General features: G+C 34.8%; 1 protein-coding gene across 2 annotated transcripts in view; it reads left to right on the forward strand.

Annotated features, from left to right (window-relative positions):
* LOC118183022 (G protein-coupled receptor dmsr-1-like) overlaps positions 1-24,032 on the forward strand; it is a 249,319-nt gene extending 225,287 nt beyond the window's left edge. Inside the window, exons 2-4 of one of the 2 annotated variants that reach the window (XM_035352421.2) lie at positions 7,647-7,809; positions 10,125-10,209; positions 20,299-24,032. In XM_035352421.2, the coding sequence (XP_035208312.1) occupies positions 21,485-22,618 (1,134 nt within the window). In that variant the 5' untranslated portion in view covers positions 7,647-7,809; positions 10,125-10,209; positions 20,299-21,484 and the 3' untranslated portion in view covers positions 22,619-24,032. The remainder of the gene's footprint in view (positions 1-7,646; positions 7,810-10,124; positions 10,210-20,298) is intronic. The other variant, XM_035352424.2, reaches the window with a different exon arrangement.
* Positions 24,033-24,890: the final 858 nt, after the last annotated feature.

Below are 24,890 nucleotides of genomic sequence, written 5' to 3' on the forward strand. Positions count from 1 at the left end.
ATTTGAATGCCAATAACAAGAGCGATGGAAGAGCAATTAAGGCATTTAATATCAGCCTTTGCCTCATTTAAAGAAGAAATGAAATTGGGCCAGGAATCCGTTAAGGAAGAAATGAAATTGGGCCAGGAATCCGTTAAGGACGAAATGAAAGCCGTCCAAGCTGGTCAAGAAGAATTGAAAAGAGAAATTACCTGCATAATACGAAATAAATTTGAAGCTATGGAAGGCAGAATTGACACAGTTGAAAATAAAGTTGGACAAATTGAAGAAAAAGTTTCTTCTGTAAAAGATCAAATTGAAGAAAGAGTTTCTTCGGTGAAAGAAGAAATAGAAGAAAGAGTTTCTTCTGTAAAAGAACATATAGAAGGAAGAGTTTGTGCCGTCCAACACCAAATCGAACAACAAATTGATGATAGGGTTTCTGCAGTAGCCAAAGAAGTGGATATTTTAAAGAAATTCGTAGCGACGGCAGGGAACAATAGTGATGGTTTTAAATTTTTACCCATGCCTGCTCGTCCCTCTCTGAAGTTATCCACTTATGACGGGAAGACCTCCTGGCAAGTGTATAAAACACAATTTTCTATAGTGGCGGATGCGAATGGATGGGATTCCCAAACTAAGGCCTGTCATCTCGCCGCTTCTTTAAGAGCCGACGCAGCGGATATCCTTCAGACTCTTCCCGAAAACAAAAGGTTAGATTTCGAAGCTCTGTCCGGCGCCTTGGAGCTGCGCTTTGGGGAGAAGTGTTTAAAAGACTACAGCAGGCTCCAATTAAAATCTCGTCAACAGAAGCCTACCGAAACACTTCAGGAGCTCGCCACGGATGTTGAAAGGCTGTCCCACCTCGCCTTTTTGGAGTGCCCGACAGAAACAAGAGAAATCCTGTCGCTGCAATATTTCATCGACGGCATCCGGGAACCTGAAATACAGAAAGCTCTTCGAATGGCAGATGTAAAGGACATAAAAAGCGCTCTGTTGTACGCCATGAAGTTCGAGGCAGCCCAGCAAGCAACTAATAGAGATCGCTACCCAATTAGAGCTGTGCGAGTCCATGAGCCAGTGGATCAACTGATGGCTCGTTTAGATGATTTAGCCAGACAAGTCGACGCTTTGATACGGAGTAGGAGGGAGAAGAAAGTGGCTCTAAGGTGTTGGAGATGTGGTAGTGAAGGTCACCTAAGACGGAATTGCAGAACACCCCAGGGTACGGAATATAAACAGATGATTTTACCAGACAAGTCAGTGGCTTGAGACGGAACATAAGTGAAAAGAAACTAATTCTAAAATGCTGGAACTGTGGAGCTGAAGGCCACGTACAAAAGCATTGCAGAACACTCCAGGGTACGAAAATTGACACCATTTCTGAGCAACGACGCAGGAAACAAATTAATGACCATATCAAGGAACGGAGGTTGCCAGATAATGAAAAACCTTGTTTTAAAGCGCTTAAAATTTATACAGTGAGTGGCAACAGTAACGGAATGTCCATTAATGGGAATATCGATGGAGTTCCTTGCGATATGATCATTGACACAGGAGCTAATGTTACCATCATTAGGAAAGATTTAGCTGAACAGTTTAAAGATAAACTTATTTGGACGCCATCCTGTGTTACCCTTCAGACAGCGTCTGGTGATAAGATCGACATAACTAGGAAGTTAAACGTAAACATCACGTTTGGAAGTGCCGACTGCCATCATACGGCTTATGTGGCGGATATCACAGATCCATGCATACTCGGATTGGACTTTTTAAGGAAATACAATTTTTCCTTAGACTTCGAAAACAACAAACTGCTTTCAGCATCTGGTGACATGACTATCCATCCTCAGAAGAGATCCTCACTTGGAAATGCTGACGCCTTGTCCGAAAGACCCAGCTCGGGAAGCCGCCGAAATCACGCTAGGATCGAAAAGAAACGCAAGACTACCAGCTATTCTCCATCTCAGAAGCTCTTCGGTCGAGACCTTCGTCTGCTTTGTGACCGCCTGTTACGGAATCGCCTTCATCGCCTGAGGAACACATCCAAAATGTCCAGGCCCGGTTTGAGGGGATGCACCGTTCTGCACGAAAGCGAGTCAACTTGGCGACGGAGAAAGTGAAGACCAGATACGACACGCGAGCTACTAGACATAGATCCAACAAAGGAAACAAGGTGTGGTTGTGGAACCCGATTCAACGAAAAGGACTGAGTCCTAAATTACAGTCACCTTCGGATGATCCGTATACAGTGCTGAACAGACTAAATGACGTCATGGTTCGGATTCGTAAGTCTTCGAACTCTAAACCTAAAGTCGTTCATTACGACAGGTTAGCTCATTACTATGGCCATAGTACATAATGTAAATAATTGTAAATAGTATAAGACCATGGTCCATTTTGTTTTTAAATGCGTATTTGATTTGATTTGTATTTAGTATTTGATTTGCGTTTAGTATTTGATTTGTATTTGAGAGCATTTGATTTGTTTTATGTATTGCATTTATTGTTCATGTTGTTTATTATTGTAATGTAATGCTTATTAACGCATTTATGCCACAGTTGTAAGTTTAGCTTTCTGTCCAGGGATTGTACTGCCCGGGACGTGCAGTCCTTGGGAAGGGGGCAGTGTTACGAATTTGGTATTTAAAAAGCTAATGTTAGTTCAATTATAAATTAAATGGTTTTATTTCTCGAGCAGTGCAGCGCGTGACGAATATTAAAAGAAAGCTAAGCCGGAAAATTGAAAATACAAGAGCGCGTGCATTAAATAAATAAATATCTCTTTTTGATTTCGAGAAAGTACTGGAAAATTCTAGCGCGTGATTGTAAAATCTTATAAAAGGAGGAAAACATCTCAGTTTGTAGTAGTTGCTTACTTTGTTGTTGTTTAGAAAACTACCGTTGTTGATTATAGCGAATTCGCGGATTAGCGTTCTTTAGCTGTTCTGAATTAAGTTCTATTGTACATTTGAGTAGTTAAAAGATAACTACTGTGAGATATTGTGATACTGCATGATAATTTGAGAAAATTTAAGCATTTCTGTTGTGATAATAATAAATTTTTGTTCATTTTTCATCGGACATGTGCATTCATTTCATAACGAACCCGTACGCACGCAACAATATATATAAGCGGCTTAAGTATGTGTAGCCGATAGTTTATTGCTGCCACTTGGAAAAATTGAGCATGTAAATTAATGTTTCCACAGTTTTTAATTAATATCTCGGCAAATTAAAATCGTACGAAGATGAGAATGGTATCGACGGATTCGGAGAACGTTTTGTAATCCGTGGATACGCGTCTCGAATTTGAACTCGGCGCCGTTCCGTAGATATTCGAGAAAAAAGAAATTGGCACGTAGCCAAATCCCTATTATAGGGAAAACCCAAAGTGAAAAAAGTAGGGAAAACGTAGAGGAAAATTAGTTTTTAATTAATATCTCGGCTAATTAAAGTCACACGAAGACGCGAATGGTCAAAATGGCGTGCCACAGGCCTGCGAATTCAACGGGGTGCTTCGCTAAGCCCGGGAGCCACCCTTTTCGGAGGAGATGATGTTACTTCACCCCCATATATATATATGCGGCTTAAGTATCTGTTTGTCGCCGATAGTTTATTGGTTGCTTGCGTAACTGTACTAGCCAATGAGGTTAAGTTGCCACGGCACAGGTTTGCCGTTTCAATTGAGACGTAGACAATTTCCTGTAAAACTAGCCTTTGCTATGACCATCCATAAGTCTCAGGGCCCAACGCTTAAGCGTGTTGCCATTTTTTTACCTGAGCCTGCATTTGCACACGGTCAACTTTATGTTGCCTGTTCAAGAGTTCCTGAAAGAACGGACGTAAAATTAAAAAGAATGGATGGTCCTCTGCAAGGCGAGTTTAAAAATGATGGAAAGATCTACACAAAAAATGTTGTATACAAAGAGATCTTTGGCATGTGAATTGACATTTTATTATTTAAATCAACTTTATTCATTTAGCTAGCGGTGGCTCTTAAGAAATGTATCGCCAGTGGTTTCCTTCATTGCACTCTACTTTAAGAAATTAAGCAAGTAGAAGGGGAAATTCTGTGGGGCAGTAAGCACAGGGGCGTCTTTGCCGCCTGCCCTGGCGAATTCAGTTTGAATTAGCAGACGCCTTTGCAAAAATCATTTTAATTACAATTTATAATAGCTAGAACAGCGGTCCTTTCGCATGACCGCCGGGCTTTCTAGTTGTATATACGCGGCTTCAGTTTTTGTCGCCGATAGTTTATTGTTGGCACTCGGAAAAATGAGCTCGGAAATTAACGTTTCCGCAGTTTTTAATTAATACATCAGCCGATTAAAGATGATGAAGATGACGAAGATGAGAATCGTATCGATGGATGAGGATAATTTTTTGTATTCCGTGGATACGCGTCTAGAATTTGAACTCGGCGCCGTTCCGTAGATATTCGAGAAAAAAGAATTTGGCACGTAACCAAATCCCTCTCATAGGGAAAACCCAAGAAATAAAGTGGAAAATGTAGGGAAAACGTAGAGGAAAATTAGTTTTTAATTAATATCTCGTCTAATTAAAGTCCTACGAAGACGCGAATTGTCAAAATGGCTTGCCACGGGCCTTCGAAATTCAACCGTCTGCTTTGCTAAGCCTGGGAGCCAGCCGTTTCGAAGAGATGAAACTCCAACTCCAACTTGCTTTATTTGCCGCGATTAACCTGCGAAACTGCAGGTTGTGTTCCGGCTATCGAACTTTGGTGCTTCTAGGAGCGCTGCAGGTAAGGAAATGCCGAACGTAGTTCTCATGGAGACAGGATAGCAGATGCAGGGGGTGTGACCAATGTCACGTGATAAGAGATAAGACATCTGGTTGGCGATGAGGTATCCAGGCATCGTAGCGCTGAAAATCTGAAGTTTTACAATAGTTATACATAAAATAGTACTAAATCAATTCCTAGAAGGTGTGTGTTGCCGTCATAAATGCAGAAAATAAAATACGATTCCAAAAAGTACAATAGTATATACAGGAAAAATATAAATAATATCTTGTGGGCGTGGCTGTGTGTGTCACATGATCATCCGGCTAAGATTTCTAAACATCATTATTTACAAGTCAAATAAGTTTTTCAGAGTACTACATACTTAGAAACACAAATTATGTTGGAAAATCTGGTTTCCACTGAGTAGAAAAGCGGCATATGGACGGAGGTGCCTGTCCTCGTGTAAAATTTCATAGTGAAATAGGTTGAAAATGTCCATATGTTGACAATCCTTAGCGGCGTCATAAAATGCCGTATTAGTTCTTAAATATTCCACTAATGTATCCATTTTTAAATCTTCATGGAGACGTTTGTTCTTCATATACGGGTGTGCATTTGTGATAATTCTTAAAAATCGGTTTTGCACAACTTGTAATTTTTGGATTTCACCCTTCGTAGCGGTAGTCCATGCTGGCGAAGCGTACGTCATGATGGGTCGGATTGTGGCTAGATAGATAAGTCGTTTCTTGTCCAACGAAACTTTTGAATATTTCCCTATCATGGGATATAAACATTTCATGACTTTAATCGCTTTATCCCTGATTTGTTGGATGTGATGCTGCCATGTGAGCTTGTCGTTGATGGTGATGCCCAGATATCTGGCTTGTTTCACGATAGGCACAGCCTCGTTGAAAAGATAAACACTTTGCCTGATCGGAACATTTTTCTTCCTTTTTCCTTATGAGCTGAAATTTTTGAGCGTTTATTCGTATTTTCCAATATCCACACCATTGTTCTATGGAGGGAATAGTGTCTTGGAGTTTCCGAATAGCATGATTGATGTTAGCAGACTTCACTGCCCAAGGCAGTGTCGTCTGCATAACAGGCTAACATAGAACTATGATTTAAATGTAATCTCGGAAAGTCTGAAAGGTAGAATAGATAGAGTATAGGGCCAGTCACAGAACCCTGTGGAACACCGCTAGTCATTATTACTCTGAATGTCCGATCTCTGATAAAAGAATGAATTAGCAGAAGGAGTTCTCTGTCCAGTTGAAGGTCAATTAATTTAGCTATTAAGCCCTCATGCCAGACGCAGTCGAATGAGTCACGTCTAGCATGAGTATAGCAACATTAAGTTTGCAGTGCAGAGCTTCACCAGCGAATTTGGCTATTCGGACAAGTTGCTTCGTTGTTGAGAGGTGAGCACGGAACACAAATTATTCCGACGGAAGATGCTGAAAATAGGGTTTCAGTCTATTCAGGATAATTCTCTCAAATATTTTGCCTAAGCCCGGCAGTAGACTGATAGGTCGATATCCGTCTGTTCGGGTGTGATCTTTGGCCGGTTTAGGTAGTAAAATAATTTTAGCAATTTTCCAAGGTGTTGGAAAGTAAGAATGAGCAAGACAAGCATTAAAAATACTTGTCAGACTGCAGATGATGTTAGGTGACAAATTTTTAATTGCTGTATTGCTGATTTCTTCAATTCCTGGAGATTTCCTTTGTCTCAGGTGTTTGATAATATTAGTCGTTTCAGTAGGAGTGGCATATTTAATCGGAAGTCTGACTGATGGGGCGTTGAGCCAATCCCTCCCTTGTAGGAGGGTCTTTAATTCGAAATCAGAGTCATTTGGCCAATCATTTGGCGAGAACTGTTTTGGAGGTGTGCCGCGAAGATTTTTGCCTTTTCCTGATTGTAGATGGCAATATTACCTGTGTCATAGAGTCGATTACTTGTGAAAATAGTTTTTAAATTTTTGATTAAAAACCAGAAACTACTTTCTCTAGAATCCAGATTTAACATTTTATCATCCCATAGTTTCGGAGGAGATGATGTTACTTCACCCCATATATATATGTGGCTTAAGTGTCAGTTTTTCGCCGATAGTATATTGGTTGCTTGCGTAACTGTACTAGCCAATGGGGTGAAGTTGCCACGGCGCAGGGTTGCCGTTTCAGTTGAGAAGTAAAAATTTCCTTTAGTAAAACTGGCCTTTGCTATGATACATCTATAAGTCTCAGGGCCAAACGCTTAAGCGTGTTGGCATTATTTTACCTGAGCTTAAATTTGGACACGGTCAGCTTTATGTTGCCTGTTCAAGAGTTCGTGAAAAAAACTGACGTAAAATTTTAAAAAAAATGGATGGTCCTCTGCAAGGCGAGCTTAAAAATGATGGAAAGATCTACACAAGAAATGTTGTGCACAAAGAGATCTTTGACATGGGAATTAACATTTTATTTTTTAATCACTTTAGTTATTGAGCTAGCGGTTGCTCTTAGGAAATGTACCGCGAGTGGTTTCCTTCATTTCGCTCTACTTTAAGCAATTAAGCAAGTAGAAGAGGTAAACCCCTCGGGGCAGTAAGCAAAGGGGCGTCCTCTCCGCCTGCCCTGGGTAATTCAGTTTGAATTAGAAGACACCTTTGCACAAATCATTTTAATTACAGTATACCTTTCGTATGACCGCCGGACTTTCAAGTTTTAAATAAATAGCTATTGTTGGCAACATTTTTTCAAGGTTATGATAATTGATATGATATGTTATTGACACGTTAATACTTTTATTGGTATCGGAAAAGGTTGTTATATTACATTAAATTTAAATCATGACTACATTTACCTTCGAAAGAATGAATTAATTTCATACATATTATTTTATTTTATTTTATTTTTTTTTTTTTTTGCATTTACTTTTCAGGTATACATAGGACTTATAAATCTTGCTTTTGCTGCAGCCCGCTCATCTGGCCCGCTAGTCTTGTCATAATTGTAAATAGCTGTAAGGAAAATATTGTTAAAGTGGAAGAAAACGTTACAAACGTAAAGGTTTTCAGGTCATGTATGAACTGGTATTGTTTCAGGTAATTGAAGGTAATGATTATTTAACACATTGTAAAGATTATTTAACACATTGCAAATTTTAATACAGATATTTTTAGAATAAAATCTTTGAAAGAAATGTTGAACTTCACTAAAATCATTTTTTTAAAAAAAGAATTTACTGAAAGAAACAAAATTTACAAATTCAATGTTATGTTACTTATGCAAAATGTTTCCCATTTATTCCCTTTATTGACTATATCTCACGTAAATTTTGTGTTTTAGGCAAATGTGTACATCTGCTAAAATATATTTTTAGTTAATGCACATTTTTGAATTTTAACACTGCTCTTGAACTATTAATTAATGATCGATTCAACTCCATTAATCATCATTAAATTAATACGGAAGAAATGCTTTAATCGAGTGCATCGAAATGTTAAGGACAGGAAGAAGGAAATATCTCCGACTTTCCCTTTAATGCTTCATAAATTGAAACGAAATGTCATTTGGAAGTTAAATGAAATTTATGTTTATTTAAAATACGCGAGGGGAAGAAAATGTTGAATTATACTTAAAAACAAAATTTTATTACTTTCAGTTTCCCAGAAATAGTCCGTACATGTTACTTATTAGTAGAAAATATACTAGTTAAGAATGACACATTGAAAACTAGCAAGTTAAATTATTATTATTAAGTTATACACTGGAATATGCTGATGTCTTATTTCCTTTAAAGGAAGTAACAGTGGCCGACTATTAGGTATTTCCATAATAAATACACGGACTACCAATAAGTATTTGGACACCTATGCAAATGACGATATTTGCGGTCCTAAGGTACGTCACGGACACCGCTGGTATATATCGTGTAGGAAACAGCATCTGCTTTAGTCGCATGCAAGATGCCTCACAGTTCGGAGCTCTCTGATTTCGAGAAAGGTATAATTATCGGGTATAACAAATGTGGCCGATCCTTAAGGGACATATCTAGCCATCTGAAGGTACCCAAAATCGACAGTGGCCTATATGATTAAGAAGTGGAAGGTGAGCGATGATTGTCGGAATGTGCCCCGAGTCGGCTGACCAACGAAACTGGGAGATAGAGACCGACGAGTGCTGTCCAGAGAAATTTGGAAGAACCGCATCCAACCGATGGCCCTCATCCGTGAGGAGTATCAACAGGCATCCGGGAGTACGAAATTGGAGTGTAGATCAGTGGAAAAGGGGTTAATTGGAGTGACGAATCAAAATTCACCCTTTACCGTTCGGATCGCAGGGTCTGGGTCTGGCGTCTACCTGGAGAACGTCTCCTTCCAGAATGCATTGTGCCAACAGTCAAGTTCGGCGGAGGAGGAATTATGATCTGGGGATGTTTCTCCTGGTATGGGCTGGTACCCTTGGTCCCCATTCATGGAAAGCTCAACTCCGATACCTACTGCACTATTTTGGATGACAATGTGCTTCCTACGTTTTGGCAGTTTTAAGGGTTGGACCCACGTTACTTTCAGGACGACAATGCCAGTTGTCATGTTTCGACGTTAACGAAGGCTTGGTATGGTGCCAATGGAGTTCATCGAATGGAGTGGCCTGCCCAAAGTCCAGACCTGATCCCTATCGAGAACCTCTGGGACGAGCCGCATCGCCGAATTCAGGGGTGCACTACCCGTGCAAAATCGGTGAAGGAGCTTCTATGTTTTCTCCAAGCCGAGTGGAAGAAAATACCACTAGCTGTCATACAAAGACTTGTGGAAAGTATGCCCCGCAGGGTCCACGCAGTAATTACCTCTTGTGGAGGCTCTACCAACTATTGATTTTGAATAAAGTTAGTTTTTCTTTTCTATCACAGGTGTCCAAATACTTATTGGTAGTCAGTGTAGACCATCGCTTCTGGCCTTAATAATGGCCAAAGCCTAAAATGGCTATTGCCCGCCATTAAAAGAAACTAAGAATTCGTAGAATGAGTATTAAAGTTTCTTACACCGAGGCCTTTTCAAGCCACTTAAATTGATTTACGAACGCATATATTTTGTATATTATGATATAACTTGCTTTAAAAATATATTATTTTCGAAAATTCAAATTTTATTAAAGTTCAAAAATACATTCCTTATGTTTGAAGTTCTTAAATTCCTTTAACCCGGATTTTGCTGAATTTAAATTTTCTGGTTATGAATTTTTATTGGAAGTTACAGCAAGAGTTAATTTGATGCTATGCATTTTTAATTGATTTTATTTAATATCTCACATGAAGTGTTAACGTTCCTAAAAGAAGTTGTAAACAGAAAATATTAAAACTAAATTTTACATTTATGCATCATTTTAAAATATAAATAAATGTTTATTTTTCTTCCAGGAGGGAAATAAGGTAAACACAGTAAGCTGCGAAAAAACATAATTTACATAGCTGCTGAAGCTGAAGAGCTGCTACAGCTAAAGAGGTTCCTCGGTTTTATTATATTCTACTCTTTTTTTATGACTAAAATTGCTCAAAAAATCTTTTGAGAATCCATATATTTTCTTAACGACTAATGCTTATATGCTACATATTGATTAATAAATGCACTTAAGGGAACTCATACACCTTAAAACCCATAAGATGTTCGAATAGGTGACTGTTGCAAGAATTGGGACAACTTATTTATTTTAAAAGCAATTACTACCAACTTTTTACAGCTGATACCATAATATAGCTGTTTTCTGAAATAGTAATCAGAAAGTTTGTGTTGCCACAAATATTTTTATAATTTAATCCGCTTTGTGACAGCATTTTTCGTCATGTTCCAACTTGCGCGCACAGTTTAAAACATTCTGTTTCGTAATTTAATTCCATATTTAATATATAGCTTTTATAACATCTGGAAACTACTGTGAACCTAAAATTCTAAAAATTTCATGTTAAATTTTTATTTTATTTTGAGTTGAGTTTATGAAATGTATTTTATTAAAAAATTTTTAATGTTTTCGTCCATAAAATTTTTCAATATTAAAATATTCATCAGATTGTTGGTTCACTTAGAAAATAGTGCGCATATAAAGAATTCCATCCAATTTCAAGTATGTACCATTAGCCATTTTTAAAATAGCATGCGCGCAAGATGGAAACATGGCGAAATATTTTACCACAAAGAGGATTAAATTACAAAAATATTTGTGGCAACACAAACTTTCTGGTTACTAGTTTCTAAAGCAGCTATATTATGTAGTCAGCTGTAAAAAGGTGGAAGTAATTGCTTTTAAAATAAATAAACTATCCAATTCCTGCAACAGTCACATATTCGAAGATCATGAGGGGTTTAAGGTGTATGAGTCCCCTTAAAAGACACAAAAAATATAAAACGTAACTAATGATAACGTTGAAATTTCATTTTCTTTTAAATGAAATTTAATGATAAATTTAATATTAACAATAACATAGTGATTAAAATATTTACTCTTTTATAATTTTATTTCGGATTCTTTTTACATGTAATACTTCAACTAAATTATCAGAGATTATTAAATTATCAGAGAGGTTTTTGGATGAATATCAAGATAATTCTAAGTTTAACTAATTCATTGATGACAGCAAAATTACGACAAAATACGTTAATCAGCTGTAGAAAATAAAGCTGAAAAAGTACGAACGTCAGAAAAACAGCTTTCAGAAATTGGGGAAACTGAATTAACTGGGAGGAATGAAGATTTATAATAGCTTTAATTACTAAGGGGACAGATTAACATGCTTAGTAACCGACACAGAAATATAGCAATGTTGCATTATCTTTGAATTTATGAGATGGTATATACCATAAATATAACTAAATATATAAAACCTTTAGACGGAATTCATGATTCTACGCACTTTTACTTCCTTGTACGAATTAATGGAAGCATTAACCGCGAAAACGTTCGGTTGTCGTATTTCAACAGAAATATCCATTCTGACCGTTCCCGAATCTATCTGGACGATTTTTTGCTTGACATCTGTACGTACGGACAGAATAAAAGACTCAATTTTTTTTTAGAAAATGGGTTTTCAAATGGATTTAAAATGTATTCGAAATCATATTTTCATGACGTCTGTACGTACACAAGTACATATGTATCTCGCATAACTTAAAAACGATTAGTCACATAATACTCAAATTTGGTATATGGGACTGCTATAATATATAAATGAGCACCTTATCTCCTTTTTTATTGCAATCGTCAGTAGAAACTTATATATTTATAGATATGTATCATATATATGTGATGTATGTGATGTATTTAGTCAGGAATAAATAGATTGTTGAAGAATTATAGATGCAGTCGTAGCTTAAATAATCAGACGATACGTTTAAAAAACAGGATCCATTATTTATTATTCAGGAGAAAATACCAGTTACAAAAATCAGATATCCGGAGTAAATAAAAGAATTACTAGTAACTTTTTGTATGAAGTTTACTGCATCGTGACATTTAAGAAAAAGCCCCGATATTCCTTTTGCGAGCCTTTTTATAGCCTCTGGAAAGCCGGAGCTTCGAAGAAATGACGTCAGCCTCGTCAGCCAATCCAGTTCGCTTGAAAATCTCCAGAACATTCTAAAACTGTACGTGTAGAAAAGGCGGGAAAAAAAAACTTGACTATGGGGCTGTGAATTTAATTCCACGTACTTTCAAATAAGAGAACGTCGCAATTAAAAATGAAAAGAACATACAGTTAGAATTTAAGTGTAATCTTGACTAAGGAATTTTATTATTACATATATATATATATATATATATATATATACAAACACACCCTTAACCGGCATAAATGTCCTTTTTTGCAGTCATTAGTAGTAGTGATATACTTCAAATTATTAAAATTACATAATTGTTTTAAATACCGGAAATATTCATGTTTTGCAGGGTAAAATTTAAAAAAAAAAACCTACTTTTCTATAAGTAACGAAATCTAACGACAATTATATAATTATATAATTTGGGTTATATAATTTCCAAATTTTTATGCTATATTCAACTTGTTTTGAGGCATCAGCTATTTAAGTTTGAATAATTCACTAGTTAAGTTTAAACGAGGGCAGAAAAAGTGTATAGTAGTACTCCAATTATCCGAATCAATGGGGACCGAACCCCCATTCGAATAATCAAAAATTCGGATAATTGGAAGGGTTTACGTACACTTAATTAATTACTGTATGTTGATAATGGGAGAAAAAAAAACGATTTTTAAAGAAAAAGTAGTTTTAACTAATTAAAATTAAAAGGCAACACTGTTACGTACATGTTATATAGCATACTGTAGACTACTTGCAAGTGCTAAAAGTCATTGCTTGGTGAACAAACATCTCGGTCTATTTGACTGTTTTTATCGGTTTTCGGGCAGCCAATGAGAAATTGCATGTAGCCACAGTCTTAAATTTTTTTAGGCATATTTTTTTTTTTCTTAAATTAAGAAGGTGATTCTGATAGTCGAAGTTCGGATAATTGGAGAACTTGTATATAATTTAATAGGCCATATGTTGTTCGCATCAGATTTTTTAAAATTTATGAGTAAATTTTATCTGAAAAGTGACTGACCTGCAAAATACTTGTTCATTGATAACACGCGTTTAAAGATAGGTCTTATTTTTTCATGCCTATTATATACCAAATGTAATTTTTATGATACAGGGTTTTAAATAATTTATTATTTTAATATCATTTTATATTACTCGAAAATTTTATATTACGAAATAACACAAAACATAAATATAAGATGGAAAATAGCAACGATGCAGCTGAGATAATATAATTAACACAGAAAATAATTAGTGTATAATTAACCCATTAACCGCCAAAACTACAAGGAATGATTCTTTTCTCATGAAAATAATAACAAATATTAAATTAAGCATTTATAACATAAATTTACATTGAAAATTAAAAAAATGCTCTTACCTGTGGAGAAAGCGAGCGTTGCGTTCGCGCAACGTCAGCGGAATAAGACTACGGATGTTTAGTGAGTAGGATTGTACTCGTGTGATGTTTCTTTTGAGTGGAGCGCAGGATTGCGTTTTAGCTGTATAACGTTTTATAAATCTGCAAATCGCTTTACTTGTAATTAATTTAATATTAAAATATACATTGTATTTCTATTACAAATACAGATTATTTCAATTGAAAGATTCAAGCATGAAAAGCTTCATTACAATCCTGATGTAAAGCTACATTACATACTTTGCATCTATAAACAGTCTGGCCTATGGCACTCTTTACAACAAAGTCTTTTGTTATCAACGGACTTTACGATTTTTGAATGCTGAATTTACTAGGTCTCCCTGTTGCTGATCTATTTCTGGCTAATTCTACACTCTCAATAGGAGTTTCCAAAAGGAATAATGCATTCTCGCGTCTGAAATCTAAAAGAGACTTTATATTTACAGTAGTAAAAAGTGGTGATATTTAGTAAGTTTAGATAGGTCTCACCTCATATAATTTATCAGTATTGTCAATTTGACTATTGTCAAATGCAAATTCTGCTTCATATTCCTGTACCGCAAACGTGATATCAATTCTCGTACAACAGGAATAGAAATGTCCTTATCAAAACACCAATGTATTTTTTCTAGAGGTAAAGAATGATATCATATAAGCAATAATATTCCAATAAATCTTCTCATGCATGCTTCAGTTGCAATAAATTCTGGGAGTTTTTTTTTCCTTGAGCGTATATATTTGTCTGTTCAACGAGAAGGGAGTAAATGTCTAAACCAAAAACAAAATCGAAAATCTGAGCACTAGTTTTACTTCGTGTTTTGTCGTTTATAATTTATTTTCTATCTCTTTCTTCATGTTCTTCCTGAGATATAACTAACACTTCCTTTTTTATCCACTTCAAGATTTCAGTCTCCTGATTTTTAAACATTTTGGTATGACTATAACTGCTTTTAAAAGGCTGAAACTTACTTCTTAAGTGAATTTCAACTTCCCCAGCGGTACCATTTGGTAAAATATCATTATCATTATTTAAAATATTGCCATTCCTTTCTGCTTAGTCATTCCTGTTAGTTATTCCTGTACTGCAAACGTGATATCGATTCTCGTACAACAGGAACAGAAATGCCTATATCAAAAGACCAATGCATTTTTTCTTAATGAGGTGAAGAATGATATCCTGTAAGCAATAATATTCCAATAAATCTTCTCATATAGGCTTCAGATGCAATAAATTATGTTTTTTTTTTATTATTTATTCTTTTTTGAGTGTATATATTTGTCTTTTCAACGAGAAGAGAGTAATTGTCTAAACCAAAAAGAAAATCGAAATTTTGTGCACTAGTTTTACCTTGTGTTTTGTCTTTTATAATTTCTCTTCTATCTCTTTCTTCATGTTCTTCCTGAGACATTACAAACAGTTCCTTTTTTATCCACTTCAAGATTTCAGTCTTCTGCTTTTTAAACTATTTAGTATGACTATAACTGCTTTTAGAAGGCTGAAAGTTAGTTCTTACGTGAATTTCAACTTCCCCAGCAGTATGATTTGGTGAAATATCATTATCATTATTTAAAACATTGCCATTCCTTTCTCCTTCGTCACTAGCCTCTGCAATTTCTGGGCGAACAACAACTATATCAGTTTTATTCTGGTCATTATTAACATTATCATCATCTGTTTCTTCATCAAAAATCTTTGAAGGGCTTCTTCTAATGTAAGATACCTCATTTTAGGCATTTTTAAACAAACAGAACATGAACCAGAACATCGAAAGGAATGAGTGAACAAGGAGATTGACTACCCGTTTTCTGCTGACGTTGCGTCAACGCAACACCTGTTTGCCATCCCTTCCCAACACAAATATAAACATCTGACTGATGTAATGTTCTGATAAACGGTGACCTTGACTAAAAATAGATCACTCATAAAGACGGCAATTCTTTCGTTAAATACTTTCAGCAAAAATACCCGCTCGAAAATTTTGCTTAAATTATGCTTAAAGTTTGAGATTAATTATTATAAACAAAATGATTGTTGAAGGCAAATATTTTTTACAGAAATAATCTTCATAATATTCCCTACACAAAATCATCTGCTGGTATAAAATATCTTAGGTAATTATATTTATATACGCATTTATTTTGACCGTTGCGTCAACGCAACACCAGCGGCTAATGGGTTAAGATAGTAATTTAGCTTTACGACGTAATAAAAAAGTGTAAAATATATCAGAATATTACAACTAAATTCTTATCATCTTAAGCTTTATATTTCTGATATAAAGAAAAAATGGCGAACTTCACTGGACGAAGAATACGGTTCTGTTGGCTCCTTAAACAAGGACTGGAATAGATTATTAAATTATGATTCAATGTGCTAGAAAATGTTTATAATAGAAAACGTGTGTTCGGAAAAGATCTTTCGAAAGGAAGCTTGCAGGTTATACGATAATGTAAGCCCCTCTAAATCTTCGTGATATAACTTACGACGCGATACGAAATGCCGTATTATTCTATAAAAACAAAGCATATTTTGTATTAAATCCCATTATTCCTCAAGAGATAGAAAATATATTACAATGAGGTGAGAAGCATTTTCAAAGATAGCGTTACAGTGTTGATGACACTCACAGTGATATGAGGTTAAAAAAATGATTTGTTTGTAATCTTTGAAGAAGTAAATATTTTATGTTTTATCTTACACAATTTTGCTACACATTAATTGATTATAAACGCGAATAAAATGTAAAAGTCTTGTATGATACTTTGTACGTGATATTTTGAGTTATTATTAACTTTTTGCGCCCCGCTTAAATTTGTGTCTCAGTTTTTCTATAGCTTCTTAATATACGAAATGTTTCTCTTTTGCGTGACTGTTTGATTGCGTTTATTTCAGTCATATTCCTTATTAGTAGACATGTTGATTTAATATAGAGGAAGCCAGAAAAACGCTATAAAGCTAAAGCTTTTTAGACTGCAGGCTGTTTAATCCCAAATGTAATGTATGTTAACAACTCGGCCATTAAAGTGTGTATGTGCATGATTATGGCAAAGCCTCGAGGGCTATCTGCCTAAGAGGAGAGATGCCTTCGTGGAGGACTTTCTAAGGGAAACTGAATATATACAAGTTACACATGGGGAAAACCACGAAAACGTCCATTCAGCCAGACCGTTCGCAGGATTGGAACCTCGGACCGAACTACCAGTGTTCAGCAACTTTACCGCTCGGCCGCTGGTGGGCCGGCCATTAAAGGGCCCGGTAACATGTTATAACTCCAAAAATAGGTTTGCGGTTCGGGGAAAGGGGGAAGCAAATAAAGTTTTAGTTAAATTTCGCCTTACTATCCATTTATTGTAAATATTGCTAGAAGCATGCATATTTTTCCCCAAAATAAAAAGATTCGGTTTATTCTAATAGAATAATCATTCCAAATGTTAAAAAATATCTTAATAATGCTAATAATGCTGCTGCACGTTTTCTGTTATTCAATTGCGTTTTCATTTTAAAGGGACTCATACATCTTAAAACCCATAAGATCTTCGAATATGTGACTGTTGCAAGAATTGGGATAACTTATTTATTTTAAAAGAAATTTCTTCCAACTTTTTACAGCTGACTATATAATATAGCTGCTTTCTGAAATAGTAATCAGAAAGTTTCTGTTGCATCAAATATTTTTATAATTTATTCCGCTTAGTGACAAAACTTTTCGTCAAGTTTACACCTCGCGCGAACAGTTTAAAACATTCTGTTGCAGAATTTAATTCCATATTTAATTTATAGCTTTTATAACATTTGGAAACTACTGTGAACATAAAATTCTAAGAATTTCATGTTAAATTTTTATTTTATTTGTAGTTAAGTTTATAAAATGTATTTTATTAAAAAAATCTGTAATGTTTTCGCGCATAAATTTTTTTAATACTAAAATATTCATCAAATTTTTGGTTCAGTTAGAAAATAGTGCCCATATAAAGAATTCCATCCAATTTCAAGTATGTACCATTAGCCATTTTAAAAATATCATGCGCGCAAGGTGGAAACATGACGAAAACTTTTGTCACAAAGCGGATTAAATTACAAAACTATTTGTGGCAACACACACTTTCTGGTTACTAGTTTCTAAAGCAGCTATATTATGTAGTCAGCTGTAAAATGATATAAGTAATTGCTTTTAAAATAAATAAAATATCACAATTCTTGTAACAGTCACATATTCGAAGATCATAAGGGGTTTAAGGTGTATGAGACCCCTTAATACAAATGCAAGATTGTTTCGTTTATGGTATTTTACCTAATCACAACGCAATCAATATTTAAAATATTTTTATATCCTGAAAACGGAATGCAGAATATTATTTAATACATTATTCCGTAATCAGAAGCGTCACGCGTTTGAAAGTTAACGTTCATTTCAGTGGCCACATTCTATCTTGCGTTGCTTACCAACGCATTAATTTACCCAGATAAAAAGAACTTTGCTGTATATTCTAACGTAAATTTTTAAAATCAAAAGTCTTACATGTATAGCTTTATCCCGTTTTTGGTAGCTTAAACCAGTATCCAAACTCCTAACAGACTTCGAGCGAATTATTGTTCGCCTGAAGATAATTTCAAAGATTTGAAAATATTTCAAAGTAGCGTTTCTACTAAATCAAAACCTTGGACATAAAACAAGCGCCTCGTACTTTTGACAAAATTAGCCAACCACTTGTGGCTTGATAACTTAAAAGTAACAGTCAAGTTGAAATTAAAACTAAATCTAGTAGCCGAACCTCATACAATTTATTTAAGGCGAAGCTGGCTCAAATTTCTCACCGGTGTAAGAATTTGAATGTCGGTGACTATTATATTGGGTTGGAGTTTCCCTCCAACCCAATATAATCGTATTTTAAAGAAAATATTTGAATACGTATTCTGTCGTATTTTAAAGAAAATATTTGAATTCATTTATAAAACTATGTGTTTAATATTAATCAATTATATATGCTCCGTTATTTGTTACAACCTGTTGCTATCTTCCAGGTAACCTGTAAATTCCTGTTTTGCAGAAGTTCTCATCCATGGAGTTAAAATAGTCAGCAACTGCCTTAGAAACACTTTCAAAAGACTTGAATTTTTTTCCCGTTAGATAATTTTGCAGAGATCTGAACAGGTAATAATCAGAGGGTGCAATGTCAGGTGAATACGGGGGGTGACTAAGGATTTCCCATCCTAACGCATTCAGTTTTTGTAGTGTCACCACTGCAGTATGCGGGCGAGCATTATCGTGATGGAACGCTATTCCTTTTCTGGACGCTAATGCTGGCCTTTTTTCTTTGATAGCTGCATTCAATTTATCCACCTGATTGCAGTACAGATCCGCGTTGATGATTTTCCCTGTTTCAGCAACTCGTAATACACTGGACCTTTCCTGTCCCACCACAAACAAAGCAGTACTTTTCTTTGATGGATACTTGGTTTTGGAACTGTTGATGATGATGTTCCTGGTTTGCAGTAAGATTTTTTTCTTTTGATATTCTCGTAAAGAATCCACTTTTCATCTCCAGTAACCAGTCTGTCCAAAAACGGCTCCACATTGTGTCTCATCAGATGTGATGAACATATTCTTACACGATCAGACAAATTCTTTTCCGTTAATTCATGTGGAACCCAAACACTTTGCTTTAACACAAACCCAAGAGATTTAATGTGATCTCCAACAGTTGTATGGTGAATGCCAAACTCTTCTGCAATTTCTCGACTTGTTAAATGTGGATTATTTTCCAACATGCATCGCAAAACATCATTATCGATCTTGGATGGTCGTCCAGATCGAACACTTTCTTTGAGGCTCAGGTCCACGGAACGAAATTTGCTAAACCATCTTTGACAAGTACGAACATTTACAATATCTTTTCCAAATACCGCACATAAATTTTTACATGCAACAGATGCGTTGCTTCCTTTTTGGAATTCATATAAAATGCAGTGTCGTAAATGCACTTTATCTACCGACATGTTTTTCCCTTTAAATATTAAATATAATATTTAAATAAAGACAAAGAATGTAGTCTTATCTGAGCTAGCAGAAACATAGTAACGTTGCCTCGAGAGGCAGGCCGTTCGAAATACCATTAAAAAAAGTAAAGCACCTTCAAATCATATCATGGCAATAACAGCGCAGGCGTGCTTTTTTCAACCTTTAAAATTCGTAAATGCATCTTCGCATAAGGATTTGCGAATGCCAGAAGAAATGAGGAATAATTTTATATTTCACTTTTTTGAATTAACTAAACAATTTTTGCTGAATGAATAGGTAATTTTGAATGGATGAAGGTTTTGAACAGCTTTTTGTTTTCGAACGCGATGTTTCGTATTACGATGTTTTAGAATTGCGATGTTTCTCCTTGCTTTCGTTTCTCCCACAATGATTTGCATGACTACATTTAAGTTTTCTATTGTTTGCTCCGCGACGTGTTTGTTTGCAATGTTTTCACCTGTAACCCTTCAAATAATCAATACTATTCTTAAACTGTTATGTTGATTTTCATGCAATAACTTCAAAAATATTGGAAAGTACTAATTTTCCACTTTTGTATTTCAGGTTTTGCAGAGAAAGTCAAGTTTCTAAACTGAGAACTTCTTCTCCTGAATGTTAGTAAAAAATGCCGGAAATTGATTATTTTATTCAAGCAAAATATCCCTGCATTGAATGATTGATGTGAACATACACATATAAGAAAATTTGATTTAAAACCAATCAAATCAAAATTAATAAAGCATTGCTCATAGTTTTTCATTAAAGCAATGAAAAATTTAACGGGGGTTGAAAATATTGCTCATAAAATGTGCTACACTTGAAAATCCTTCAAAATATAATTTTTATTCAAATGTGTCCTTTAAACCTACAACCTAGTTTATTCCAACTGAATAAAGTAATAATATGTGTCTTCAAATAATGTTATTGGCATAAGTGAAGAACTTTTTGTCTGACATAAACAATACAAGAAAATAAACTGTTACATATCTGAATCTATTAAGTCGAATTGAACTGTATTTGGTTTTTATCTATGAATTTATGCTTATTTTTGCATATTTTGGAATACCCAGAAAGCAAATTAAAATGAGAACGTTTTCTGAAATTACTACTTAAACTGCTTATAAACGAAACAATTCGATATACTAAACTGTTTAAGAATAAGCAAATATCTTCTAATCAAGAACTAAATACATATTCATACTCATTTATTTCCATGCATATAAGTGCATTTCAAGTATTCGAGGAAGATTATTAATTAAGAATTCCAAAATGTTTCCCGCTGATTATTATGCATGCTATGTGAGTCAAACTAAAAGTCATACAAAATACCTATCTATGTAATGCTACCTACTGAATTTCAGCTACAGTCTTTACGCTTATTATCTGTGTGGAAAAATAGATAATATAAAATTAAAATTAATGGTATTCTTTTAAAAAAGAAAGAAAGAAGAATTCCTTTTCTACAAATTAAACATTTGTGAAATGCATAATTTCTTAATAGTGTAACTAATTAATCGTTTTATAGTGAACTGCCTTTCGGAATTACGTAACGGAACATTTTTAAAAGAATTTAATATTCTACTGATAAGAAAAATGAAATCATTTACCAACTAAGCATTCGAGTTAACTAGTTCGTGAGGAAGAATAATAAGCTGGTCAATCTCTCTCTCTCTCTCTCGCTTATATCTAAATGTTTAGGGATTCTATGTGCAAAACTAAGTTTATGAAAGTCTAATTCGAAGTACTTTACATGATGGGAGAAATGTATCTTCAAATGTATATCAACGCTTCTATGAATGATGGCTTTCAGCCTAATGTGAGCACCGGAAATTATTCGCACAATACGTTATTTGGTATTCAAGAAGAAATTGATTATCCCTATTTTGGGGATTACTTGGCACAATTTCAAAGAGGGTATGGCTCCGTCCATGGTTATCTCAGCTTCGCAGTTTGCTTATTTGGTATCACTGCTAATGTCCTAAATATAATAGTGCTCACTAGAAAAAATATGGTATCACCAACTAATGCCATCCTAACAGGACTTGCTGTAGCGGATATGTTGGTTATGTTCTCGTATTTGCCATTTACCTTTCATAACTACATTCGAAGTGATCTCGACGAGAAAGATAAGTTTTCATACAGCTGGACTGTCTTTACGCTGTTTCATGCTCACTTCACGGTAGTAAATCACACTATATCGACTTGGCTAACAGTCACTGTTGCCATTTGGCGATTCATTGCTGTAAGCTTTCCTGCAAATACAGCAGTATGGTGCAGTATGGCACGCGCCAAATGCGCTATTGTGGCGACATACATAATGTGTGCTTTGTTCTGCCTTCCAGTATATCTAACATTCACAGTGTCTAAATTTAGAGGAGAAGATGGTCAGATCATGTACAGAGTAGATTTCAGTCAGATAGCCCAGAGACACAACCGCCTATTGGAGAAGATGAATTTCTGGATTTTCAGCGTTATAACGAAACTTGTCCCTTGCGTTGCATTAACAGGACTAAGTTTGGGATTAATAAAGGTACTTTATGAGACAAACAAACGTCGCCAAAGACTCAAAAACCGAACGGAGGTGGACAGAGTTCACGACAGAACCACACGCATGCTTCTGGCCGTCCTGCTGCTATTTTTGCTCACTGAATTCCCTTCAGGACTCTTAGCGCTGTTGAGTGGAATCCTAGGGACTGACTTCTTTAATAACGTTTACCTTAATTTTGGCGAAACTATGGATGCTTTAGCGTTAGTGAATAGTGCAATAAACTTTATAATATATTGCTCCATGAGTCAACAATTTAGGATTACCTTCGCTTACCTTTTCTTACCCAGCTGCTTCCAGCGGGCTACTACTACAACTGGTAGTGCTGCTATTGTTTAAATAGCCGATGAACTGTTAAAATAGATCAGTCCTAACTTGCATTACCTTTATGTATTCACAATCATTGTATTCAAAATCAGTGAACAAACTATATACTATTGCATACGAAAAGAAATGAGATTCATCGGATAGATTGCTTGCTTGATTCAAATGATACAGCTGAAGATTTTCACTGAAGACAGGAACTGAGTTTACAATTGAACCAATAAAAATGAGGAATTGTGAACATATTTATAAACAATAAGTTTTAAAGTTAATACTGCACTTTCCTATGAATTTCTGAGTCCGAAAGACTTTCCTTGTCTTTACCAGAACTCTGCATTTTAACGGTTCACTTCCTTGATATTAATAAATAGTTGTATCTAGTCAAAACGCTGTTATGAAACACAGCTTAAATAAAGCAAATTATCTCATCCTGCCATATTTCTGAGAAATCTCATCATTTTAAATATAATTTATTATAGAAAACAGATTGAGGAATACTATCAACTTCCCTCTGAAATGAGTGAATGACTGCAAATGATTTATTTTGTTAACCATTATGCGTTGATGGCAGGAGCGTAGATAGTATTCGCAAAGTTTTAAAGCTTTAGTTAGTTAGATTCTTTTTCGGGGCTCCTTATCGTTATTGCTTTAAGATAAAGGCAATCAGGCAAATTTTGTTTTCATTAACTCAGCAAATGTGGCTGGATAGTGATAGACTGCTCTTTTTTGAAAAAATATGATCAGTATGTACCGTAAACGCTGTACTCTAAGTGAAAGATTTACTAAAGGACATCATGAAAAATGGTGGCGCTATAAGAATGTTCCACAAGATGTAGTGATCTGCCTTTTTTCTGACTTAAGTTTTCAGGATAAAATGACAGCATCCGTATGTGAAAAAACTTCACACGAGCACAGTACCCAAATGGTTTACAGAAAACTTTACGTAATCATTAGTTGTTATTCCCGAAGCATTTAACCTAGATATTCAACTATCTTACATAAGCATCTGTTTGAAAATGTTTTGAAATGGTGCGGTTTTTCTCAAACGGTGTATTAAATATGTATTGAGTGTAAACTATGTTGTCTATCTTCTTAGTATATCAGTGTAAAATGGGAAAATGTGCATGAGTTCTTAAATGAGAAAGTCATCAATAGAGGCAAACTGTTTTCTTTAACGCTTTTTAGCTTCTAAATATGAATTGAAAAAATCAACATTTTTGTATTTAAGATATTAATATGTGATCTGTGGTTTGTTATTTTGTTACATATGAGATGTCATAACTCATTAAGTTATCATATAATATAGAATTTCATAAGTGATGTTTTACATTTATTTGAAACTGTAATGTGAGTACGATTGAATAAATATGTCTGTAAATGTTATATGTAACATTGTTATAGGTGCTTGAGTCTCATTAAATAATGATGAAAATTATATTCTTGTTCATTAGAATTTTTTTTCACATTTTCTAGCACTAAACATCATTAGAGAAAGGATATTTTCTCATTTGCAACCGTCACTTAATTTCTCAATACTCACTCAATATCTCATATATTTTCTCTTTTTTGTACAATTTTTATGCACAGAATACTATTTTTTCAAAACAACGTGAATACAAATCCGAAAAATCAAGAAAAACAAGAAACAAGAAAAAACCAACAAGAAAAAATATGTTCATTCTTTCTTATTCACTGATCTGTTTATAATCCCACACTTGAGCTCTGTTTATGTATTCCTTATTTAGTTCCATATATAGCATTGTTCTAATATAGGTATTTTGACACAAAATCGGATTTTTTCTGAAATAACATACCAATTTTTTTTTCCGTCTTTCAACTGTACGACTCACATTACGCTAAACTACCTGATTTATTTTTAAAATTTGTATTTTTAAATAATTTTTATAATTTTTCCAAAAAATTTTTAAATTATAATCTATGAAATTTTTACCATGATCTTAAAGTAGACAGACGCATTTCTAGGCATACCTGAAAAACATTACAGTTTTTCATTCAAAATTTCCGAAGATATATGTGGATTTATATATATATTGACGCGTTTTGAAATTTGGCATATTTGTTGAAAACGATAGACCATCAAATGTGGTTTAGACACTTTGCTAAAATTATTTGAATGTAAGAACGATGGGACTTTTTCCCCCTCATGCACAATGTCAAAAGGTAGGAACGAAGTGCCTTTTTTGATGCTCCCGCATAATGGAAGGGAAAGTAAAATTGGTTGCCATATGTTAAGAAGTTCGCCAAGTGAATTATTCTTGGCGCAAAC

The sequence above is a fragment of the Stegodyphus dumicola genome, chromosome 10 (genome assembly GCF_044657685.1).
Source record: "Stegodyphus dumicola isolate Sdum_Otavi_A_Nest chromosome 10, ASM4465768v1".
NCBI classification, from domain to species: Eukaryota; Metazoa; Arthropoda; class Arachnida; order Araneae; family Eresidae; genus Stegodyphus; species Stegodyphus dumicola.